This window comes from Paramisgurnus dabryanus, chromosome 15 (genome assembly GCF_030506205.2).
Source record: "Paramisgurnus dabryanus chromosome 15, PD_genome_1.1, whole genome shotgun sequence".
NCBI classification, from domain to species: Eukaryota; Metazoa; Chordata; class Actinopteri; order Cypriniformes; family Cobitidae; genus Paramisgurnus; species Paramisgurnus dabryanus.
Window position 1 is genome coordinate 18,578,708 of NC_133351.1, and position 23,457 is coordinate 18,602,164.

The 23,457-nt window shown below is 41.1% G+C and overlaps 1 protein-coding gene across 2 annotated transcripts in view; it reads right to left on the reverse strand.

Annotated features, from left to right (window-relative positions):
• Positions 1 to 7,174: 7,174 nt before the first annotated feature.
• Positions 7,175 to 23,457, reverse strand: part of gtdc1 (glycosyltransferase-like domain containing 1) — a 54,633-nt gene continuing 38,350 nt past the window's right edge. For both annotated transcript variants that reach the window (XM_065251609.2, XM_065251610.2), the window contains exons 7-11: positions 15,415 to 15,524; positions 14,484 to 14,628; positions 8,043 to 8,113; positions 7,653 to 7,744; positions 7,175 to 7,519 (exon numbers count right to left, since the gene is read on the reverse strand). In XM_065251609.2, coding sequence (XP_065107681.1) covers positions 7,418 to 7,519; positions 7,653 to 7,744; positions 8,043 to 8,113; positions 14,484 to 14,628; positions 15,415 to 15,524 — 520 coding nt within the window. In that variant the 3' untranslated portion in view covers positions 7,175 to 7,417. The remainder of the gene's footprint in view (positions 7,520 to 7,652; positions 7,745 to 8,042; positions 8,114 to 14,483; positions 14,629 to 15,414; positions 15,525 to 23,457) is intronic.

Sequence of the window (23,457 nt, forward strand, 5' to 3'; positions counted from 1 at the left end):
ATATAAATAAACTACTTTAAAGGACTTCGTTGTTATTTATTCTTAGTGGAGTTCACCGGAAGTTACGTGTTTTCCACGACAGTCGCTTGTTTATGTTGTTACTGCTGAAACCGTCTATACTGTATAATTGTGCTATGGCTGCAATTTTGGCACATACACAGCTCCTTTGACAAACTAGACCCTCCTAAAAGTCATTGCCAACTAAATAAAACTTAAAAGCATAGCTCACTTGCTACAGAAACTGAGGGCATATTGCACAGAAGTACTAGAAAAGAAGAAAAAGCCCACAAGATGGCACAGACAACCACAGTTATGGTTCTCGGAGGGATGTTTGATTTTAAACACATTCCCTGCTATAACACATGTTTATATCTACAGTATGTGCATGAAATAATTTCATAAGACTTGATAGTGTCAGGTACACCTCAGAGCTTTATTTCACATCGTATTGGTGCTGGTCAAAAGTACGCGTTTAACATTTTCTCACATAGACGTAGAGACAAGAGGGCAAACTGCAGAGCTCAATCTTGCATTAAATAAAATGACAAGAAATATAAAAGTGTGGGTGGATATATTGAAGTGGTATGTAACCCATGGGAGAATATTGGCAGACGTATGCTGCATACACGTAGTGAAAGCCCAGATTTATTCTGTGCCGGATCTCTTGGTCACATGACACCGGGCATTGTGCAACACAGCTAGCACGTCGAGAGCAGTCGTATCGCAGGTGGTGCTGTGCTCATTAATATGTGCAAAATTAACATCGCCTATCAAATTGGCTTCTGAAAGGCAATTAAGTCCTAATATAATATACACTAGTCAACATTTGAAGTGGATCAAATCCTTTTCTAAAAGTTTTCTTAAAACCAATATCCAATACCCGTTCTTGTTTTAGGACAAATTTGATGAATGTTTTTGATCCACTTCAAATGTTGACTACTATATTTTGTATATAATTTATGTGTTTACTCATTCTTTAATTTATGTGTTTTAACCTTGCCATAAATTATCATCACATTCTTCCATGTGTCTATACTGTAAATATAATAATGGCATTATGTTGGTAACAAACAGGAACAACAAAATTGCTGAATTTATTGAGCCTGCTAACCATTGCAGTGTAAGGGACTCTGTTGACGCCATGCGGTCGGTGCGCAAAGCTGTATGAAACTGCGGCCTTCATGTTTTCTCTACATAAGCCAAGACGTTCCACGTCTAATGATTTCATGTAATAACTGGAGACCACTGCGCTTTTCCGAACCCCGGCAAACTCCCGCTCACCCCACCCCCACACTTTGTTTTCCCATCCTTCTTGGCAGAGCTTCATGGAAACGAGCGTCTTTGTAAGTCCGCAAAAAATAGAAAAAGAAATGCAAGAAAGAGCATAACATATAAATGAAAGCATAACAATACAGTGTCCCTGCGAGATGCCTGCCATGTTCTAACCACCAGGCCCCATTAAAAAAATGCCTGTGCTCCAAGAGAACATGGCAGCATATTGATAGCATATGACTGTGTCACACAAGGACAACCCAAAGTCTCTCTCGCTTTCTCTCTTATCCTGTCTTCCCTAAAAAAACAGGCATTAGGACTTTGATATAGTTTATGTGGGTCTGGATTGAACGGATGTGAATTCATCAGTAACTTCTTTAGAGTCCACGCAAACACTATTCAATGTTGTTTTTCAGTGTGTGGAGAAACAAACAAATGATATAATTATACAACCGTACTGTTCAACCACATATCGTAGTACACACTTCCCCCTTGGTAATGGTATAATTGGACAGAATGCCACAACATGAGCTGGTGTGAAAAAAAAACAGAAATAAACAGGCATCAAGCTGTATACGCAGAGATAATATAAAGCCTCTAAATGCGCAGTCTTGTACTGGGGCATTTATCTGATGTATCAAATAATATGTGGCTAAATCAGCCTAAAAATATAGAAGAATATGAAGAGTTTGGTTCCAAAATGTGCTTAACGCCATAAAAAAATAGTTACTGCCAAATCAGTATTGTATCAGGTCAGTATTAAAAAGTAAATTCTTAATTTTATGCAAAATCCAATATCTGCTGTGTTATTCTGTCATCTTTTCTCCCTTTTTTCCCAAAACACGATAAACACCACTCCTCCTTTTCTGCAGAATGCAATAAATCCGCTCAACAAATCAAAGCGCACCATTCAACGCACTGTAAACAACAATGGTGCAGCGTTGAATACATGCAGGACCAAAACATTTTACAGATGATCGCTGTCAAAAAAGTTCAGCGACGACATCCCAAGGATGAAAGCAGCAATGACGATGTTCTTTATTAACGACATTAATGTGAATTTTTTTTTTAAATCAGTGTATACCTCTAGTCAACTAAATGAATATAACATGGCAAAGATGAATGCACATTTAAAGATTGATTCAATAGATTTATAGCATTTTGAAAGAAAATTGTCATGGATTTATTGCATTTTGGGGAAAACATAATCAGTTTTTATAATAAATCTTTGAAAATCTAATTATGGATTTGAATTTTTTATGTTTTTATAACCTAAATATATATTTGCTATTTGAAAGTTTGTTACAGAAAATATTTTTTTAACTCGTCACTTTCTTTGTATAGAAAACACGTTTTTACCGAAATTAGTCAGAATGGACCTTCTTAGGGCATCTGACATGTTTTCTTGTAAATTAGCTTTATTTATTTAAACAGGTTTGTATGTTTATGTTCAGTAATTTGACTTTAATGGCAATGAAAAGGTTATTAATCATTAAGTTATTTTCACAAATGTCACTTAAATACATTTCATTGGTATTTCTTTCAAAAACCTCTAAGAGACAAAAATCTTTACTTAAAATCTCCAAACACTATTCCCTGTCCTTTCTGACAAAAACATTTTCTAATATATTCCCCTTTTTTACTTTTTAAACTCTCTTGCACCTTAATGTCCATCCAATTCTTCTTTCATGCACTTAGAGGACTTTGCAAAAATACTGTGGCATTTAAAGGCTTCTGCCAACAAACTGGTATTTCTGAATGGCCTGAGGCCAGGATTATGCGAATTTGAGGCTAAATTCTTTGATGCTGAAACCGTGCTGAGAGCATTCTGTGAATATCTATATCTTATTTTGACGGAGGTGGTGTTTATCATTATGAATATTAATCATCAAACATGGACAGGAAGAGACTGATTATAGAAGTTTAAAAGCAGAAATATAGTATATAACAAATTCCTCAAGTTGCACAAGGAAAACCATTAAAAGCAGAGGGATGCGTCTGTGTGTGCGCCCTCGCTTGCTGTATAGCGACAGAGCAAAAAAACAGAACAAAGGCAAACAGATGATTGGCTGTGATTTCTCATTGACTGCATTACATTTTGCCCCTTTATTACATTCAGTATGGACAGACAAATTACTGGAATCATATCGTGTCGCTTCTGGTTAGGACATGGTGTTATGTTTCTGAATTTATTGTCACTTTAAATAAAAGCACCTGCAAAATGTATAAAGGTAAAAACTCAGGTTGTCAGCTGCTGCGAAAGGCTCCTACTGTACCTCACAGAAACAACAGCAAAATCTTCTTTGTAAGTAATTAATTTTGTCTACATGTGAAAACTTAAATTCAATTTAGTGCCATTTTTTCATGAAACATGAGGGGCGGCATGATCAGTTAAAAAATCCTCTGGCCCTCTGCGAAGCAGTTTTCTATTATCTATCATTTCACTGTGTGGAGAATTGGCAAATTGGCGCCCCTGCTTGCTGAGAAGGTGTCACGTACAGAAGCTGTGTAAGATGTGAAAAGTGGGGCGGGGTATGAATTGTCTCGACCCCTGTGACGTTGGGGTTAGGTGCAGGGTTAGAGGTTCCGTTTCGTTGTTGTTGTTTTTTCATGAAAATCATGTGATTTTGCACGATTAACTTTGAATTGATACAAATTAGCCAACTTGTAAAATATGTACAATTTCTCATGAGATCAGGCTGGGTTATTACAGTATCTATGTCATAAATGAAGGGCAAATTAATTGGTAGGTATAACTCTTAAGTTTGTTAGCCTTTTTCCTATGATGCTTGCTATGTTAATACAAAAATTTGGTTTTAACTCAACAAACACGAGATCTGTTGAGGTTGGAGGTCAGGTTTTAGTTTGTGTTTTCTGTTGTTAGTGCAGTAATGTAATAATTCGATTTAATAATTACATTTGTGTGATAAAGGAGTTGTGCTATTTAGAATATTTATTCTATATTTTATTGAAATATTACTCTTAATATTTTATATTATTGTTGCTCTCTGCTATTGTTACTTTTTTATGTATCTGATTGTATATCTTTTTGCACATTTATGCACAAAATATGACAGTATATGTTCATTGTCTTTTGGCAATGTTGGAGGTGGAGATTGTGTACCTTAAAAAGTGTGTTACCTATTGTAATTGCGATAGTTAAATAACTGGATTCTCTTAAAGGGATAGTTCGGCCAAAAATGATATTAAACCCATGGTTTACTCACCCCCAAGCTGTCCGAGTTGCATATGTCCATCGTTTTTCAGACGAACACATTTTCGGATATTTTAGAAAATGTTTTAGATCTTTCAGTTAATTAAATGTGAAGTTACGGGGTCCACGACCTTCAAGTCCAAAAAAAGTGCGTCCATCCTTCACAAAATAAATCCAAACGGCTCCAGGATGATAAACAAAGGTCTTCTGAGGGTAATCCGCGCGGTTTTGTTGTAGAAATATCCATATTTAAAACTTTATTAACGTAAATAACTACCTTCCGGTAGCGCCGCCATCTTAGTCGCGTCCGCATTCAGGATGAGAGCTTACGCAGCCTACGGAGACTACTCTGCTGCTGCTCTTTACACTACGCTAATACTCTCTCCTGAATACAGAGGAGTCTAAGATGGCGGCGCTACCAGAAGGTATTTATTTACGTTAATAAAGTTTAAAATATGGATATTTCTACAACAACACTGCGCTGATTACCCTCAGTAGACCTTTGTTTATCATCCTAGAGCCGTTTGGATTTATTTTGTAAAGGATTGACGCACTTTTTTTGGACTTGAAGGTCGTGGACCCCGTAACTTCACATTTAATAAACTGAAAGATCTAAAACATTTTCTAAAATATCCGAAAATGTGTTTGTCTGAAAAACGATGGACATATGCAACTCCGACAACTTGGGGGTAAGTAAGTCATGGGTTTAATATCATTTTTGGCCGAACTATCCATTTAAGTGTGTCTTTCAAATGTTCAAATGAAGGATTTGCGCAATTGAAAAGTATATTTTTCTCCATTATGTTGTGTTAATAAAATAAAAATATAACTGTTTGTGCAGAATTTTTTGTTTTTTTATGGGGGTGGGCGCTCGAAGGAGATCTCACCCAGGGTGTTCTTCCATATAGAACTGCCAAGGTTAGAAACCTTGGGTTTGCAAGATGTAATTATTTAAAGATTTCTACATATGCAATATATAGAAAATAAATAATTTCATATTTGGTGAAAGTTGTGCCCAAACTGTACCGTGACCATTAAACTCAGAACTTGAGTGCCCTCATTAAAGAGCTATTTCCATCTTCCATTTCCTAAATCCGTTTGCTGGTTTGAGAGGCTGTGATGACTCTGTGGCATTTGATTTGCAGTTAGCTTTGCTCTGAATTCTGCTCTTTCCAGCAAACGTCTCAGAAATAGCGTGACATCACCCTGATGTCTCAAGGATCATTTTATGGGGATTCCATAATATCATAACATTAGGGCTCTGAATATCATATCAAACCTTAAAGTTGATTCTGAAGGCACCAGTATTTATACCTGAAACTGTATCAGATTCCCCTTCGGAGAATAATAGATCTACAAGCAGTCATTTTAAATGAATAGCAACCTGCCAGCTGTGTACAGTACTACTATGACGGGATGGCATATGATCTCTGGAGTATATTGATGAAGATTCTTAAATTGCACTTTAAATAATATTAGACTACTTAAAAATAAGACCACACAAGTCTGCATATCGTGACATTTGTCACAGATTTCGTCCAGTATTACATTTGCTTCATATCCCTAGAACACACTCAGTGTGAAAACAGCAACAGGCCAATGAAATGGTTTAATGTGCACCGAGTTTTATAGAGGTTGCTATTAAGTTTTTATATGTGGGGTGACATTTTGTGACTACAGAAACGGCAGGTTATACAGGCTTTATGGCGTCATTAGGTCCTGACCTGAGGTCAGCCTCAGAGTAGATGGCAAACTCATTTGACACTGCACGAGTGTTTTCTCAATGACTCCAGATCTGTAATGATGCAAACAAGTCAATGGCATCAGGCTAGTCTATATAAATATTATGCAATTCAAAATGTTAACTTTTAGCAAAAATAAATGCATTGATAGAAAAATATCACACCACACAAAATAATCTCCTATACATATGTAGGAAATTACGACTGTTACGATCACGTGTAGCTTATAAGGAGTAATGAGAATAATTTTGATTATGTGCAAAAAGATAGGGATATGATTCAATTTCAGCCTGTAATTTTAATCCTCTGTCCGGTGCACCTGAATAATCAATAAATCTATAATAATAACAATGCCCGAAATGGCTGCAGTTTTAATGAGAGAACGTCAATGATAATAAAGGATGAATCCTTCAATAACCTCTGCAATAAAAGTCAAGGCTCTTTTAATAACACACATGTTGGCAGACATGATGTGGGCCGAGAGATTGTGGCATTGGTGCGATGTGAAAGCAGACACTTACATCTTTAAGCAAGATGGAAAATCTGACAGGCCATTGTTAGTTTGCCCAGTATTTTTAAATTTTGCAAACACATATAAATAGCTAGTTACCAGGCCCCCTTAATTATGCACTGGGTTCCCAGCTGTAATGTACAGCCAGATCTCAGAAGCAAGGAAAATAAAAGCACCGTATTTAGATTAAACCGCAGTCCTAGGGAAGCCTCGCATCAACCTTTACTGAGCCTCGGGGGACTTTGTCACAACCTGGCAACCTCAGGTGGAGCAAGAGCCCACATCGTTTCAAGCCGCAACTTGGCTGCCGCTCTGTCGGAGTGGGAACCAAAGACTCCGAAATTCCAGGCTGGAGTCCTCAAGCACAAAGGATAAAAATGGATATGAACCCGAAATATGAGGTGGGCCCGCCTATGCGTGACACGAAGTCGGTCACAGGTTTTTCGATTGTTTATTTTTACTTTGTTCTTTTTTCCATTAACCACAAATTTAAAAGTTGTTTTTCCTGCATTAAAGTTATCGTGCAGATGCAAGGTGATAAAAAGATTTTGTTGATGGTACAGTACAGTAGATAAAGTTGTGCCACCATCTTTTAAAAGCATTTATGAATACATCATAAACTTTCTTTCACAGTGAGGTTGGATTTTAAATACTGTGTGATTTTATTCTGGGGTCTCTTCATGATGTGTGCTGCTCTGTTGAAATCATGTCATCATCTGGTTTTAGGAGAGATCTGAACCTGTGCTCTAGAGTTTCCCAGGAAAAAGTGCTGATGTTTACCTAGGAAACATGAGGAGAGGTTTATGACATGGAAAAGCAGAAAAGTGTGAAGACAGAACTGGAATGTGATTGTTCATGACTGTTCACTTGGTTTTAATGATAAAAACACTGAATTACAGGCAGGTTTATTTACCTGAATAACATGTTGTCTGACTAAGTGTGGACGCTTGCAGAAATTTTGTAATTTTTTACACAGCTGTTCAGGTGTTGAATACAGATATGTCACTACAAGAGAAAAATACATATTTGATAAGTCAGAAACCTCAAAGAGCAGATTTCACTTCCAGCATTAAAAATGCAGTTGACACCATGCCGGGTGATGTTGTACATTATTGAACTGTGGTTATATTTATTTATTTATATAAAAATGCCAAAATGGTTTATGGAAAATGCTTTGATTGTTCTTTGAGATGAATAAGAGATGTATTTGACTATGGAATCAATGAATCTTCTTTTGCATATGAAATGAAGCTAGTTTTGTCATTGCCGGCACATCATGAAATAAGAGAGAAGAGATTTTTACCAGGAAATATTTCAGGATAAACCAAAGCATTTGGACACAGAGGATAACAACCGCAGTGGACTGCTTCTAACCTGAAAAAGAAATATAAGATACTGGATTTGTACTGCATTGGCCAAATGTATTTAAATTACTTGGCTTCATTTTTTCCAATTAGAAATCTCCGAAACAGCACCACAGAAGATGCCACAGAAGTTTTGAGCTGTGAGGCTATAAGCAACAAACCAAAACATTGCTGGCAATACTTAAAGCCTTCAGAATTGGATGATTACTTCTCCAGCATCTTAAACACCAGATGAAGCTGCAATATGAATATCAAATTAATCGCATATATCAATATATTTTTATTTGATGGCTGCAGACGAGGAAAAAATTAAACGGACATTACAAAAAGAAACTGCTGAAGTTTTTATTGTTGCATATATGCCAAAAACTGTCCTTTAATCTACAGCAATCTATTTTGCAAATGAGTCAATCTACCGATTTATGTCCTTGCATTAAATCTGTCATTTTTAAATTGTTGATCTATGTAAACTAGAACAGAAAAATCCAATCCTGCACCTTCATGACTGTATTTCTGAAGAGTTCAGCTCCAAATTCAACACATTTATAACACTCATGTAATCCTTAAAAAAAGTGGATGAGCTAAATCAGTTTATTTACTGTAAGCTTGAAGTTAAACAGTATGTACAGGACAGGGGTCAAACGCATCTAAACGCACTTTAAAATAAATTGTACTACATGTTAAAACTGCAAATGTAATTCAAATACCTAATGAGGTTTTGTAATCCTCATAACTATAGCATTCCACCATTTCGAGCTTTAACTTCATACAGTAGTTCAATCTAGGGCAAACTTTACTCCCAACTGATTCAACTCATTTGAACCCCTATTGCTGGCAGTGAAAATGACCGGCTGTTTAAATATTTTGTAGAATGAATATTAATATTTAATGAGTCTATCCATCTCTCCCTTCACCATCAGATCCTCATCTCATTTCCCATGCTAAAACCATGCATATTTTAATATCCGATTAGGCCTCTGAAATTTCACAATTTTGATTGAGCAATGAGACAAATCTTCCTGAACAATCCTGTGGATCTGTGAAACGTCAAGTCAAGTTGTGTTTCAAAGTGGTTTGTATTGCTACATATTTAATGGTTACTCATATACTGCTAATAGTAGTCAGTTCTGGCAATAAAGTGGAGTATACATTTTTCTTTTAGTTTGTAACCTACCGTGTAGCTTGTGCATTGTTTTGCATTTTTAAAAATGTTTTTTTTTTTTGCACTCTTCTCAAATTTGCATTACATTTCAGTCTAATTGTATTCAGCTTTAGCAATGGCATTTATAGTTTCTTATTTTTCTATATATTTTTCTATCAAAGTGCACCTATTTTATTGCTAAAAAACATTATTTTGTGTATTTGGTATAATACAATGTGTTTGTGTGGTTTATGGTTAAAAAACACATTATTTTCCACATACTCTACACTTTTGTAGCTCCAGATTTCACTCTCTTCCTGAAACGCACGGATTTTGTACAAAACTTATTGATTTGAATAAGCTCTGTGTCCCTGATTGGCCAGCTAATTTGTACGTTGTGATTGGCCTGAATACCTCTAACGTCAGCAGGAAATGTGATGCTCCTTACCATGTTTGAAAGATTCCCTCACAATGCAATGCTAACAGGAGTTAACTTACAGGCTGTGAGTCAAAGCTTGAGAAGTTATGATAATGTCGGTCTTGTCTACATCACCAATCCCAGAAAGTAAACCATTGTCTACAATCTGTGTGTTTGTTGTAGTCCAAGAAAAGAGATTTACGGTGGAGACGATAACTCGCGTCATCGTTTACTTTGGGGTTTGTACCTTTTGCATATCGTTAACATGTACTAATACACAATTACACGCCAAAGAAAATGTAAAATTGTTAATCAGTCCATAGGTGCTCTTTAAATTTGGATTTACCTTTAGTACATTGCCAAATGTAAAATAAAGTAAGATCTAAAATAAGCAAGACGTTTGATGAAAGAAGCATTAGCATTAACTGATTTTGTAGCGCACCCCCTAAACAATTTTGTTTTCTTTTCAGTGATAATATTTAGTTTTAACTTTTTTCACCACTGTTCTTAGTTTTTATTTGATTTCATTTAAATCATTAGTTTACATTTTGAATTTTATGTTTAACAAGAAACTGTAGCACACCCAGTCTAATGCATAAGTCAGGACGTTCTATTCATGCTGAAGCAACGAAACATGCACTTATTAACATGTCTTTATTCAAACAAATTAAAGGCCAAAACCATTGGACACCTAAGAAAAGCAGAAAACCGAACATGTGCTATAATTTCCCCACAAAAGAAAAGAAAAACAACGGCACAATAGTCTAAGCAAACACCAGACAGTGAAGGTTTAGTGTAGTATTACCTACTCTGCAACGTCAACATCCCCTTCCTTGATCAAATTCACAGTGATCGCAGTAAATCAAAGTGGCTCGGCTGGAATCAGCGACAGCCCGTCGTATGAAACTGATTAAGGTCAGTTCCATGTCAATGCAGTTAACGTGTGAGCGTGCAAATGCTTATCAGGCTTTTCATCTCAAATATAATTAGGCGATCATTCTGCTTGGCTGCCTTACTGTTTTTCTGCAGGGCATGCATGGGCGTCTGCTGACAATTAATCAGATTAGGCTAATTTCCACAATAACTAGGACTGAACGCGGTGGAGAAAGTCGCCGAGCTGACCAATGAGGTGCGAGGACTGATGGTTAAAAGCATTCGGGCAGGTGATTCAAGTTCACGCACAAGACAAGGCCTTTTTCAATTTAGCAATACTGATTTGGTAAGTATTAACAACCCTTATTTGGCTCTATTTAAACGGGATGTTTCAAGGAATTTAAACATTGTTATAAAAAGCAGACAGCAGGTGTTTGATCAGTGTTTGAACACACATCGCCCGAGGACATGAATGCGAAACACACACAGCTCCGTATGTCTCCTCTCCACTGGACTTTGATCTAACGTAATCGAGAACAACTTCAGCTCTGTGTAGTAACAGGTCCAAAGGGAGCACAAGCCTAAATTGTTACCTCACAAAGAGGAAAATGTTTCAAAACAATCAATGCACATCATTGGCCAAAACTTTCATCAGTGCTGTTATGCAACAGAATATATTCATCTAGAGTATAAAAGCAGGATGACTCAAGTACCCCATGTACTGTATAGGTCTGCTGGACTACTGGAGCTTCTGTTAAAGGAATAGTCAATTTTCTTAAAAGAAAAATCCAGATAATTTACTCACCACCATGTCATCCAAAATGTTGATGTCTTTCTTTGTTCAGTCGAGAAGAAATGATGTTTTTTGAGTAAAACATTGCAGGATTTTTCTCATTTTAATGGACTTTAATAGAGCCCAACATTCAATACTTAACTCAACACTTAACAGTTTTTTTCAACGGAGTTTCAAAGGACTATAAACGATCCCAAACGAGGCATAAGGGTCTTATCTAGTGAAACGATTGTCATTTTTGACAAGAAAAATAAAGAACATGCTCTTTTAACCCACAACTTTTCATCTAAATCCGGTCGTGATGCGTCAGCATGACCCCACGCAATACGTCATGACGTCAAGAGGTCACAGAGGACGAACGCGAAACTCTGCTCCATTGTTTACAAGTGTGTTGAAAGGGGACCGTTCCTACGTTGTTGTATGTCAACTGATACTAATTAATGTCTTTGTGTCAGTTTATTGTTTACAATGGTCCGCAAATGTGCGTTTTATATATGTAGCACGTGACCTCCCTACGTCACTACGCATTTACGTTAGGTCATGCTGGACCGGACCTAGACGAAAAGTTGTGGCTTAAAAGAGCATATTTTTATTTTTCTTGTCAAAAATGACAATCGTTTCGCTAGATAAGACCCTTATGCCTCGTTTGAGATCGTTTATAGTCCTTTGAAACTCCCTGTTAAGTGTTGAGTTAAGTGTTAAATGTTGGGCTCTATTAAAGTCCATTAAAATGAGAAAAATCCTGCAATGTTTTCCTCAAAAAACATAATTTCTTCACGACTGAACAAAGAAAGACATCAACATTTTGGATGACATGGTGGTGAGTAAATTATCTGGATTTTTCTTTTAAGAAAATTGAATATTCCTTTAATGCACTCCTGCTTTGGATCAGATCTACCTTAGCCTTCGGCATTATCTAACAAACTCTTCAAAAGTAAAGCACAGGTGACTGAAGATACTGATTCGGGCTATGCTGAAAACATCAAGGGAGGTGTTTTCAAAGGTCCCACTAACACACATGCGGTCGGTACCCTCCTTACTGTGAAATACTTCTAGAAAGAAAGCACAGGCCCCTGGGATTGAAAACAACCTTTCAATTAAAATGTGAACTTTTCTGGTGCTGAGGTTTGGAAATATATGTTTAAGGTAAACTTGAAAGTAAACTTGTGTGAGGGTTGAATTTCACATAATGTAGAGTATGAGTGGAGTGGTTTTACAACCCTCAGAAAGTATTTGTACTCAAAAATGTTTGGATGTAGTTATATAAATAGCGATCAAAGATAGCATAAGCTCAATTTTAGGTGAGTAACAGTATTTAAAGGGAAATTGTTTAAACACCACAGATGTGGACTATTTTATTTGCATGTAATTAACTTGTCAACATGTGATGGGATGAACTACACTTATAGACTGACATCATACTGTACCTCCATTAAAAATGATTTTAAAACCAGTTGCTTTAAACGTCTATATATAGAATAATAATGGCAAAGCAAAGTTAAAGGGATAGTACACCTTAAAATGAAGATTCTGTCATCATTTACTGATGAACACAAAGGAAGATATTTTGAGAAATGATGGTAAACATACAGAACATAGTGACCAATGACTTCCATAAAAGGAATAAAATATTATGGAAGTATTGTTATAAATGATGGACAAAAAATTTTGATAAATGATGATAAGCACACAGTTGACGGTACCCATTAAATTCCATCTTTTTCTTATTCCTACTATGGAAGTCAACGGTCACCATCTGCTGTGTGTTTACCATCATTTCTCAAAATATCTTCTTTTGTGTTCATCAGAAAAATAAAATGCATACAGGTTTAGAACAACATGAGGATGAGTAAATGATGACAGAATTTCATTTTAAGGTGAACTATCCCTTTATGTAAAAGTTGTCAGTGATATAAGTATTTGAAATGAAAATTATTTCTTAATGTGTAGTGACATAGCAGCGCCATTTTATGATTAATTTATGTAAATTTCTTACATACTGTTCCTTAAATGTCGAACATTGTTCCTTCAAAATCTTATTGCAAATGCTGAATAAAGACGGAAGGTATGCTCATCATTGACATGTAAAGCGTGTATCTTCATAATATATAAAAACACAACTTCCCGACTATAACTTCCCGCTATCTTCCTGATTCTTCAATTTGTACCATACAATGCATGTCACATTTACCAGGGATTGTATTTGGCATTATTTTTTAATTGTTCATCAAATGAAAACATAATCTGTCTGAAAGACAGTTATAGTTGTGGTGTGAACTTATATTGAATGTTATATTGGTGTGAACGCTATTCTCTTATAGTAATTAATATTTTCCTATAGTGATTTTTTTAAGTATAGTTATTATCCATAGTGTAAACGTTCTTTCTTTCTTTATTCTTCACATCATTTCAGCATCTATGACAAGAACCGGTTAATCCATACATAAGTTGATCCACACAAGTTAATACACAGGTTAGGGGAGGGGCAATTTGGTATCTCCATTTTACATAAAGGAAAACACCACCGTTTTTCGATATTTTACTATGTTCTTACCATAACTTAGACAAATTAATACATACCTATCTTTATTCAATGCATGCACTTTTAATCTTTGTACAGCGCCTTGTGAATGTGTTAGCATTTAGCCTAGTCCCATTCATTCATATGGCTCCAAACAGGGATGAATTTAGAAGCCACCAAACACTTCCATGTTTTCCTTATTTAAAGACTGTTGCATGAGTAGTTACACAGGTATGGTGGCACAAAATAAAACTTTTGTTTGGAGCCATAGGAATGAATGGGGCTAGACTAAATGCTAACACAGTCACAAAGTGACTAATAAAATATAACACCATCAACTGCAGTCAAATTTTAAAATTGTCTACTATTTGTCAGTACTATTTGGGGCAGAAAAACTGTATTGTAAGCAAACAGATGTTCAGCGATCACAAGCTGGCATTTTTGGGAGCACCAATGCTATGAAGCACCCAATAATTTAAATGACCAGAGTCACCTGACAGTTAACTATAATCATAAAAACTAGGACAAACACTTAAATGTTAAAATATTAGGTTCTAAATATAAAAAATATTGTCAATAAAGCCTTTCTGTTCAAAAAGAACATATTTGTGTGACAGACACCAGAAAAACTCACATCGCCACTCCGAAAAACTCGTGCTTGGCCGTGGAAACGACGACATCTGCTTGGCATAGCACTTTGAGGTAATCTTCCTTACTGGGCATGAAACCCCAGTACTGGATGTGGTCAACCAACTGTTCTTTGGCTTCTGCAAAGATGTCTATAGTGGGAAGGAACGAAGAAGGGACAGAGGCCTCAGTATCGATGTGTAGTAATTAGTGGAGAGAGGGATGTTTAAAGTTTTGGTCATATTTTGCGAGGAGATAAAATAAGCAAGGTCGTCATAAATTTATACATAAAACGGAGAAGCATACAAATAATCAATATCGTGATCCTATTAGCGAAATCAAAATAGATTAAAACCGTTTCAAAGTGATTGCCTTCCGAGCAATCGTAAACATAATTTCATAACATGAGCGACCTTTACGATCTGTTTATTTCTTTTGGTCCAGTGGCTCTTTATGCCACAATAAAAGTTTGCATCTCAATATAAGAGATTGTGTTTCCTGTAAGTCTCGTTCTGGCAGCTCTACTCATTGGCGTGTGGCGTGTGCATACACGTAAATTAAATTAACACAACGCCATAAATACTCAAGACTGTCCGAAAGATATTAAATCGTAATTGTCCACTAATGGGGAGTGTATTTTGCCAATAAAAACGGTGCCTGTGTGTGATAAACAGACGCTCTTTGAACCTGAAGCTATTCACTTAACAAATTCGTTTCAAAGTTAAATAAAATGCATTTAATTACATTTGCCCGATATACCAGAGGTGTCAAGCGACTAAATAATGTTTTGAAAAGTAGAAATCTCAAGGAAAAATTAAAAACTGAAACTTTGATATCAAGACCTGACCCTCAGAAATCTAGGACTTTCATACATTTCAATTTAACATTCGCATATTAAATTATACTTATTTAAAGAATCCCAAAAGCACATGATGTACCTGGAACGTCAGTGAAAGTCTCTCCCAGGACAGAAACTTCAAAGCTCAGCTGTCGTTCTTTGAGTTTCAGTAAGGTCTGGAAGAACAGCTGCGGGTCTTTGTCATGTTCCCTGTAGACAGAAAGAGAGATAGCAGAAACAGACGACTAACTTTCAAATTTAAAAAGAATAACATCAATCCAAACTAATTAAAAGCAGGAAGATGATAAAACCATATTAGCAAGTAACATTACACACCAAAAGCAACATTCTGAATGTAACAGAATGAAAAATTAAATTACCTACCCAGTCAGAAACCTTTATTTTGGCTTTTCGACTATAATAAAAAAAATGCTGTATTATGGAAAGTTGTGTGGCTTTTTAATCTAGAGCATAATTCACGAAATAATAAAAAATGCCCTTGTTTTTAAAAAGTAAACAAGGGTAGTAAAAAATCAGGTGTTGAAATGAGGTGTTAGACGTTTAAATTCTCATAACACTGCAAATAATTTCAAACATAAATGCAATTATTTACACATGAGATGCCTGTTATGAGATCCGCAAGATCCTTTTCCTATTACAAAGACTGTATACCTTAATGACATATCTGAAAGCTGAAGCCACATGTTCTGTCGCTGTGATCCAGCCAGGCCGCTGATTGCTGGTGTGTTTCCATTAAAGTTTTGAGCTCGGCCAAGAGATCTGGTGAGCAGCTTTCTCAAAGTCAATCACTGGCAATGCTTCATTACTTCAAAAATAGCTCTCTCTGAAGTGTGCTTTCAAATCCAATAACACTACATGTGGAGTACTTTAAAGAATAATGTTTCGTTAAATGCACTTGAAATTCTATTTTTCCCCACGGGAATGTCAATGAGCATTCTTGTCCAATTACATGGGATGGGTCTTATCAAACCAACAAAACAATGTTCTGATGTGCATTATGGAGATGGAAAGCAAGAAAAAGATACTTTAAAGCACTGTGATACTTTACCTCCCACACTTTTAAAAATAAAGAATCCAAAAATGGTCTTTGTCAGGCTGTATGGTTCCATAAAGAACGTCTCGGTTACATATGTAACCCTCGTTCCCTGAAGGAAGGGAACGGAGACGTCACGTCGTGACCGACGAATTGGGAACCGCTTCGCGGGTGACCTATCTGCTTCGAGAAACCTTTAAAACGCCAATGAACTTGGCATGCAGATAATTGCATCTGCCGGCGCCGCCCCGCCGCACAGGTATTTAATGAGCGGCAGGTGCAGTTATCAAATCAGCTATTTTTTGCTGAGAAAGCTGGCCAGAAAGAAAAATGTCCGGCCGATATCAGCAGTGGAACAGCAAACTGTGGCGACGGGACGTGGCGTCTCCGTTCCCTTCCTTCAGGGAACGATGGGTTACATATGTAACCGAGACGTTCCCTTTCAGTCGGTCACTACGACGTCACGTCGTGACCGACGAATTGGGAATCCCTACCAAAGCGCCACTGAAGCTGACCCTTCCAGTGCCTGCGTAAACCCTCCGACTCTCCTCTTTAAGGGAACGGAAATGGGGTTGAAGCAGAGGCCGGTCACTACTTGTTCCTTAACCCACGATAGTGACTAGGCGAACTGGGAAGCGAACTCGTCAGGCGGGACTAAGATCGCTGCGGAAAGAAAACCCTCTAGGGGTCTACCACTAAGGTGATGGATAAAAATACACGAGGTCTATAAAAAATACACTCTCTTAGCAACACTAGAGAGGCGCGGAACGAACTCCGCTAAGGGAAACATGGTAAATCAGAAACTTCCCACGGAAATACTTCACAAAGAAACCACTAGGGGGCGCAATGTGGGCGCTAGCCTCACCCAGATAGTCAAGGATACATCTAGTGAGAGGCTGGCAGCCGATGCTCCGCAACATCGGCCACCAAGCGGTGGAAAAGACAAAAAACATTTTTTGTAACGTTTTTGCCTTGATGGCCTTCCATAATGGAGCGGTTTTTGCGCAGCACCAAAAAGAAAGGCACCAAGCCGACACAGGAGCTGTTCCTCGATGTTCTCACTGATCTGACGAGAGAACTCGAGAGGATACCGGCTCAACACGAACACTGTAAAATCTAGTGAACGTATTAGGTGTCGCCCAGCCAGCAGCTCTACAAATATCTGCAAGTGAGGAACCACGAGCCAAAGCCCAAGATGAAGCCACGCTTCTGGTTGAATGGGCTCTCAAACCAAAAGGGCAAGGAATGCCCTGTTTCTCATACGCCAGGGCGATTGTGTCTACAATCCAATGAGACATCCTCTGTTTAGTGACAGCTTTCCCTTTCTGCTGACCACCGTAGCAGACAAAGAGCTGTTCTGAGGTCCGAAAGCTTTGAGTACGATCCACATACACACGTAGTGCACGAACAGGACATAACAAAGCCATGGCTGGGTCTGCCTCCGAAGGCAGCGCTTGTAAATTCACCACCTGATCTCTAAAGGGAGTGGTGGGAATTTTAGGCACGTAGCCTGGCCGGGGTCTCAGTGTAACGCTGGATTCAGCCGGCCCGAACTAAAGGCACGAATCGTTGACCGAAAATGCATGAAGATCCCCTACCCTTTTAATAGAAGCCAATGCGAGGAGCGTCAAAGTTTTCATAGTGAGAAACTTGACGCTCACCGTCAGCAGAGGCTCGAAAGGGCAGTGCTGAAGGGCTTTCAGCACCATGGACAAGTCCCACGGAGGAATAGAGGGAGGGCGCGAAGGATTCAGCCTCCGCGCACCTCTTAAAAACCTAATGACCAGATCGTGCTGACCTACAGATCTACCGTCTATGGGTGCGTGATGCGCGGATATTGCCGCGATATCTACTTTAATAGTAGATGGTGACAGCCTCTTCTCCAAGCGGTGCTGGAGATATGAAAGCACAATACCGATCGAGCATTCTCGGGGGTCCTCTCGTTGAGAGGTACACCACACAACAAACAGGTTCCATTTCAGCGTATACGCCTGTCTCGTAGACGGCGCTCACGCTGCAGCGATGGTGTTAGATACCGCCTGGGGCAAATCACCTAAAACCTCCGCGCCCCGTCCAGAGACCACACATGGAGGTTCCACAGATCGGGACGGGGGTGCCATAATGTGCCCCCTTCTTGAGACAGAAGGTCCCTCTTCAGGGGAATCCTCCAGGGAGGGGCTGTCGCGAGGAGAGTGAGCTCTGGAAACCAACTCCTGGTGGCCCAATATGGAGCAACTAAAATAATTTCCTCCTCGTCCTCCCTGACTTTGCACAATGTCTGCGCAATGAGGCTCACTGGGGGAAATGCGTATTTGCGAAGACCTCTCGGCCAGCTGTGTGCCAATGCATCCACGCCGAGTGTTCCCTCGTTCAGTGAATAGAATAGGCGACAGTGGGTTGTTTCTGGAGATGCAAACAGATCTATCTGCGCTCTGCCGAAACGTCTCCAAATGAGCTGGACCGACTGAGGGTGGAGTCGCCACTCGCCAGGGCGCGCTGCTCAAGAAAGCGCGTCTGCCGCTGCGTTGAGCGACCCGGGGATGTGAATGGCACGAAGAGACCTCAGATTCTTCTGACTCCAAAAGAGGAGATGGCGGGCGAGATGCGACATGTGACGAGAGCGCACTCCGCCTTGGCGATTGATATACGCAACAGTCGCAATGTTGTCTGTGCGAACTAACACATCTTTGCCTCTCAACTCGCTGGCGGACGAGCGCAAGATATACAGCCCACAGTTCTCGGCAATTTATGTGCCAATGCAGCTGGGGTGATGTCCACACTCCTGAAGCTGCAAGCTCGCCGTACGTGGCTCCCCACCCCGAGTTGGAGGCATCTGTGCATACTATTGCATGTCTGGAGACCTGTCTCAGTGGCACCCCCGCCCTGAGAAAAGTTGGGTCTGACCACGGGGTGAAAGTGAGATGGCATTTCGGTGTGATCGTGACACGGTGAAAGCCGGTGAGCCACGCTCTCCTCGGGACTCGGTCGTGAAGCCAATGCTGAAGCGGTCTCATACGCAGCAAACCGAGCGGTGTTACAGCTGCGGCTGCTGCCATATGCCCCAGTAGTTTCTGAAATTGTTTCAGAGGGACCGCAGTCTTGCCCGAGAACGTATTCAAGCAAGTCAGAATCGACTGGACGCGCGCCTCCGTGAGACGTGCTGTAAGATTGACCGAATCCAATTCCATGCCGAGAAAAGAAATCTTCTGTGTAGGGCACAGTTTGCTCTTTTCTCGGTTGACCTGAAGACCGAGACGGGCGAGGTGTTTGAGCACCCGATCTAGATGAGTGCAAAGCATTTGACGCGACTGTGCTATAATGAGCCAATCGTCGAGATATGCCAAAATGCGAACACCGCTCTCTCTGAGGGGCTTCAAAGCCCCCTCTGCGACTTTCGTGAAGACGCGGGGAGAGAGAGAGAGCCCGAACGGTAAGACTTTGTACTGATATGCTCGACCCTCGAACGCAAAATGGAGAAATGGCCTGTGTCGGGGAAGTATTGAGACATGAAAGTACGCGTCCTTCAGGTCGATGGCTGCAAACCAATCCTGTGGGCGAATGCATTGAAATATGCTCTTCTGCGTAAGCATTTTGAACGGCATCTTGTGAAGTGCTCGATTCAGAACACGCAGATCCAGGATCGGTCGCAACCCGCCGCTTTTCTTGGGTACAATAAAGTAAGGGCTGTAAAAACCTGCCCTCATCTCGGCTGGAGGAACCGGCTCGATCGCGTCTTTCGCCAATAAGACAGCAATCTCTGCACGTAATACGTGCGCATCTGCGGGTTTCACTACAGTGAAACGAATGCTCGTAAATTTGGGAGGTCGCCGGGCGAATTGTATCGCATAGCCGAGACGGATCGTGCGTAAAAGCCAACGCGACGGACTGGGAAGTTGCTGCCAAGCTTCCAGATACCGAGCGAGGGGAATTAACGACACAATCGTAGTACCCGCGGCGAGCGGAACAGCGGTGCTCGATGACGCGCTCTCTTGGGCTGCGTTGATATGTGTATTGTGTGAATGAGCACTCACCTGAGTCCGCTGATGGATGGCTGCGCGGGGAAGACTCTGATGAAGATGTCTCGGTGCGCTCGACACATCCGCTGGCGAGAGAGGAGAGGGAGGACGTAGGGTTATGAGCCCATCCGTCACACCCGACTGCCTCTGAAGACCTGGAGGAGGAAGAGGAATTCGCTCTTTTTGTGGTTCTGTGGGTGCCGGCTGAAAAGCCGGCGGAACGGAAATTAAAGAAAACCAAGGATTCCCCACCCGGTCCTCCTCCGGGGGGGGGAGTGGTGCGTTCACCATCTCCCGAAGAGCGATCCCCTCCACCTCCAGGTCGCCCGTCTCAGGGCCGCTTAGATTTATGCTTTCCACCAGGCTTAGCGGGCTGAGCGGGCAGGGCGGGCTGCTGACGGCCGGTTCCTCGCTTCCTAGGACGGCCCCGATGAGGAACGGAGGCGGCCGCCGCTGCAGGACGCCCTCGGCGAGGGGCAGACTGAGGTGCCGACGTCGACGGGGCAGGTGTTGGTTTCTTCCGACGTGGCATGATGTTGGCAAGGGCCTCAGTCTGTTTCTGGGTGGCAGAGACCTGTTGTGCGAAGTCTTCCACCGCCTCGCCGAACAGGCCGGCCTGGGACACCGGGGCATTTAAAAGCCGGGTTTTATCGGCATCCCGCATGTCCGCAAGGCACAGCCAGAGGTGGCGCTCCTGGACCACCAAGGTGGACATAGCACGACCGACGGCTTGTGCGGTGGTCTTGGTCGCACGTAGCGCCAGATCCGTAGCCGCACGTAGGTCTTTAAAGACCGCCGAATCGTGACCTCCCTCGTGCAGGTCCTTCAGAGCCTTAGCCTGATGGACCTGCAACAAAGCCATGGCATGTATGGCTGAGGCCGCCTCCCCACAAGCCCGGTATGCAGACTTCGTCAAAGCTGACGAATGCCTGCAGGCTTGTGAGGGAAGGGTAGGACGGTCCTTCCAGTAGGAGACGCCGGCAGGACACAACTGCATCGCTACCGAACGCTCCACTGTCGGGATACCGGCATACCCTTTAGCGGCCCCCCCATCGAGGGAGGTGAGGGGTGATGGCTGATGCGGACGGTTCCGGGAGGAAAACGGGGTTTTCCACGTCCGAGTCAGCTCATCATGCACCTCGGGAAAGAAAGGCACTGGTGGGGAAGACTGTGAAGCCCGTGCAGCCCCAAAGTACCAATCGTCTCGGCGGGACGGTACGGGAGGGGGAGGAGCTCTCCACTCCAACCCGACCGCCTCCGCAGCCCGAGCGAGCATGGCCGTCATCTCCGGGTCGAGATCGGGAACCGCAGCCCTTCCCGAAGGAGGGAGAGGATCCGGATCCACGTCCGAAAATGACGGCCCCCCCTCCGATGTTACGACCGATACCGAATCCTCGGGAGGTCCGACAGAGGTAGAAAGCGACGCAGAACGCGCGCTCTACGTCTCCATCGGAACCTCAGATGGTTGCGGATCCGGTGGCTGAGAGCCGCTGGACGAACCAGCTTGCCGATTCAGCACCGTGAGGCGGAGGTCGTCTCTCCGTAGCTTCACAGCCGCCTTCTTAGCGGTGATCAGCAACGGAGGGCGGCGTTCCCGGAGAAACGCCACACGACCCCGCAGATCCGCAAGAGTCAGGCTCTCGCAAGCGGAGCATGTCCCTCCCACGAAAGCAGCCTCAGCATGCTGGAGACCCAGACATGAGAGACAGCGATCGTGTCCATCGCGAGGACCCATGTACTTGCCGCATCCAGAAGTCGAACACGGACGAAAAGACATCTTTAAAAAGACGCTTTAACGCCCGTGAGCAGTGAACGGCTGTCTTTAAAAAGACACAAGTTCAACTGCAGCTCTTTTAGGGGAAATCACTCTTTTAGCTGTGTAGTTGATGAAGCACACAGGGAGGAGAACGCACACACTCAAATAAAAGAGAGTGAAAAAGGTGATCACGTAGATCAAAGGTGGAACACTCCGCGAACCTCGCTGTGGTGCCTTCGCCCAACCAACTAAGCACGCAGAGATCTATCCGAGAGAGGTAAGAGCAGCTTCTCGTGAGCAGTGTTAGTCTGCCAGCTTTCGAAGCTAAAAAGCTGATTTGATAACTGCACCTGCCGCTCATTAAATACCTGTGCGGCGGGGCGGCGCCGGCAGATGCAATTATCTGCATGCCAAGTTCATTGGCGTTTTAAAGGTTTCTCGAAGCAGATAGGTCACCCGCGAAGCGGTTCCCAATTCGTCGGTCACGACGTGACGTCGTAGTGACCGACTGAAAGGGAACCGTTCTATAGCACAAAAATCTACTTTGTAGTGAAAAATATGTTCTACAGACTATAAAAATAAGAACCTTAATTTAAAAGATTCAGTAATGGGTTTTCCATGGCATCACTGCAAAGAACCCTTTTTAGGGATGCACCGAATGTTCGGCAACCAAAATTATTCTGATGAAAATAGCTGAAAAGTCTTTGATGACGTGATCAAATTAACCAGCGCAGAGTGAGAGACGCGCAAATGCAGCAAACATGTTAGTAAAAGCATTTTAAAGTGTTTGATAAAAACGCAAAAACATATAGCACTACAAGTTTCATTTATCATTTAAAGGGGACCTGTCAGAAACATTTTTTCCATGTTTAAGTGCTATTAATGGGTCCCCAGTGCTTTTATCAACCTAGAAAATGTAAAAAAAGAACAACCCAGTAACTTAGTTTTGGAAACCATTCTCTGCAAGCATGTGAAAAAAGATTGAAATTTGGCTCCCCTTGTGATGTCAGAAGAGGATAATACTGCCCCTTAATCTGCACTATCCAACCGCAGCACTACAATTCAGTGCAGAGATCAGCTCATTTGCTTTTAATAGGACACACCCATAACGGCACATTTTTGCTCACACCTACAAAGTGTCAATTTTAACATGCTATAATAAATTATCTATTTGGTATTTTTAGCTAATAATTCACATATCTACTCTGGAGACACCAAACATTTATTTGACATCTTACAAAAGTCTCATGAAATATCCCCTTTAAAATCAAGACATCTTGAACACCATACAGCGTATGAGAAAGACACAGTGGCGGC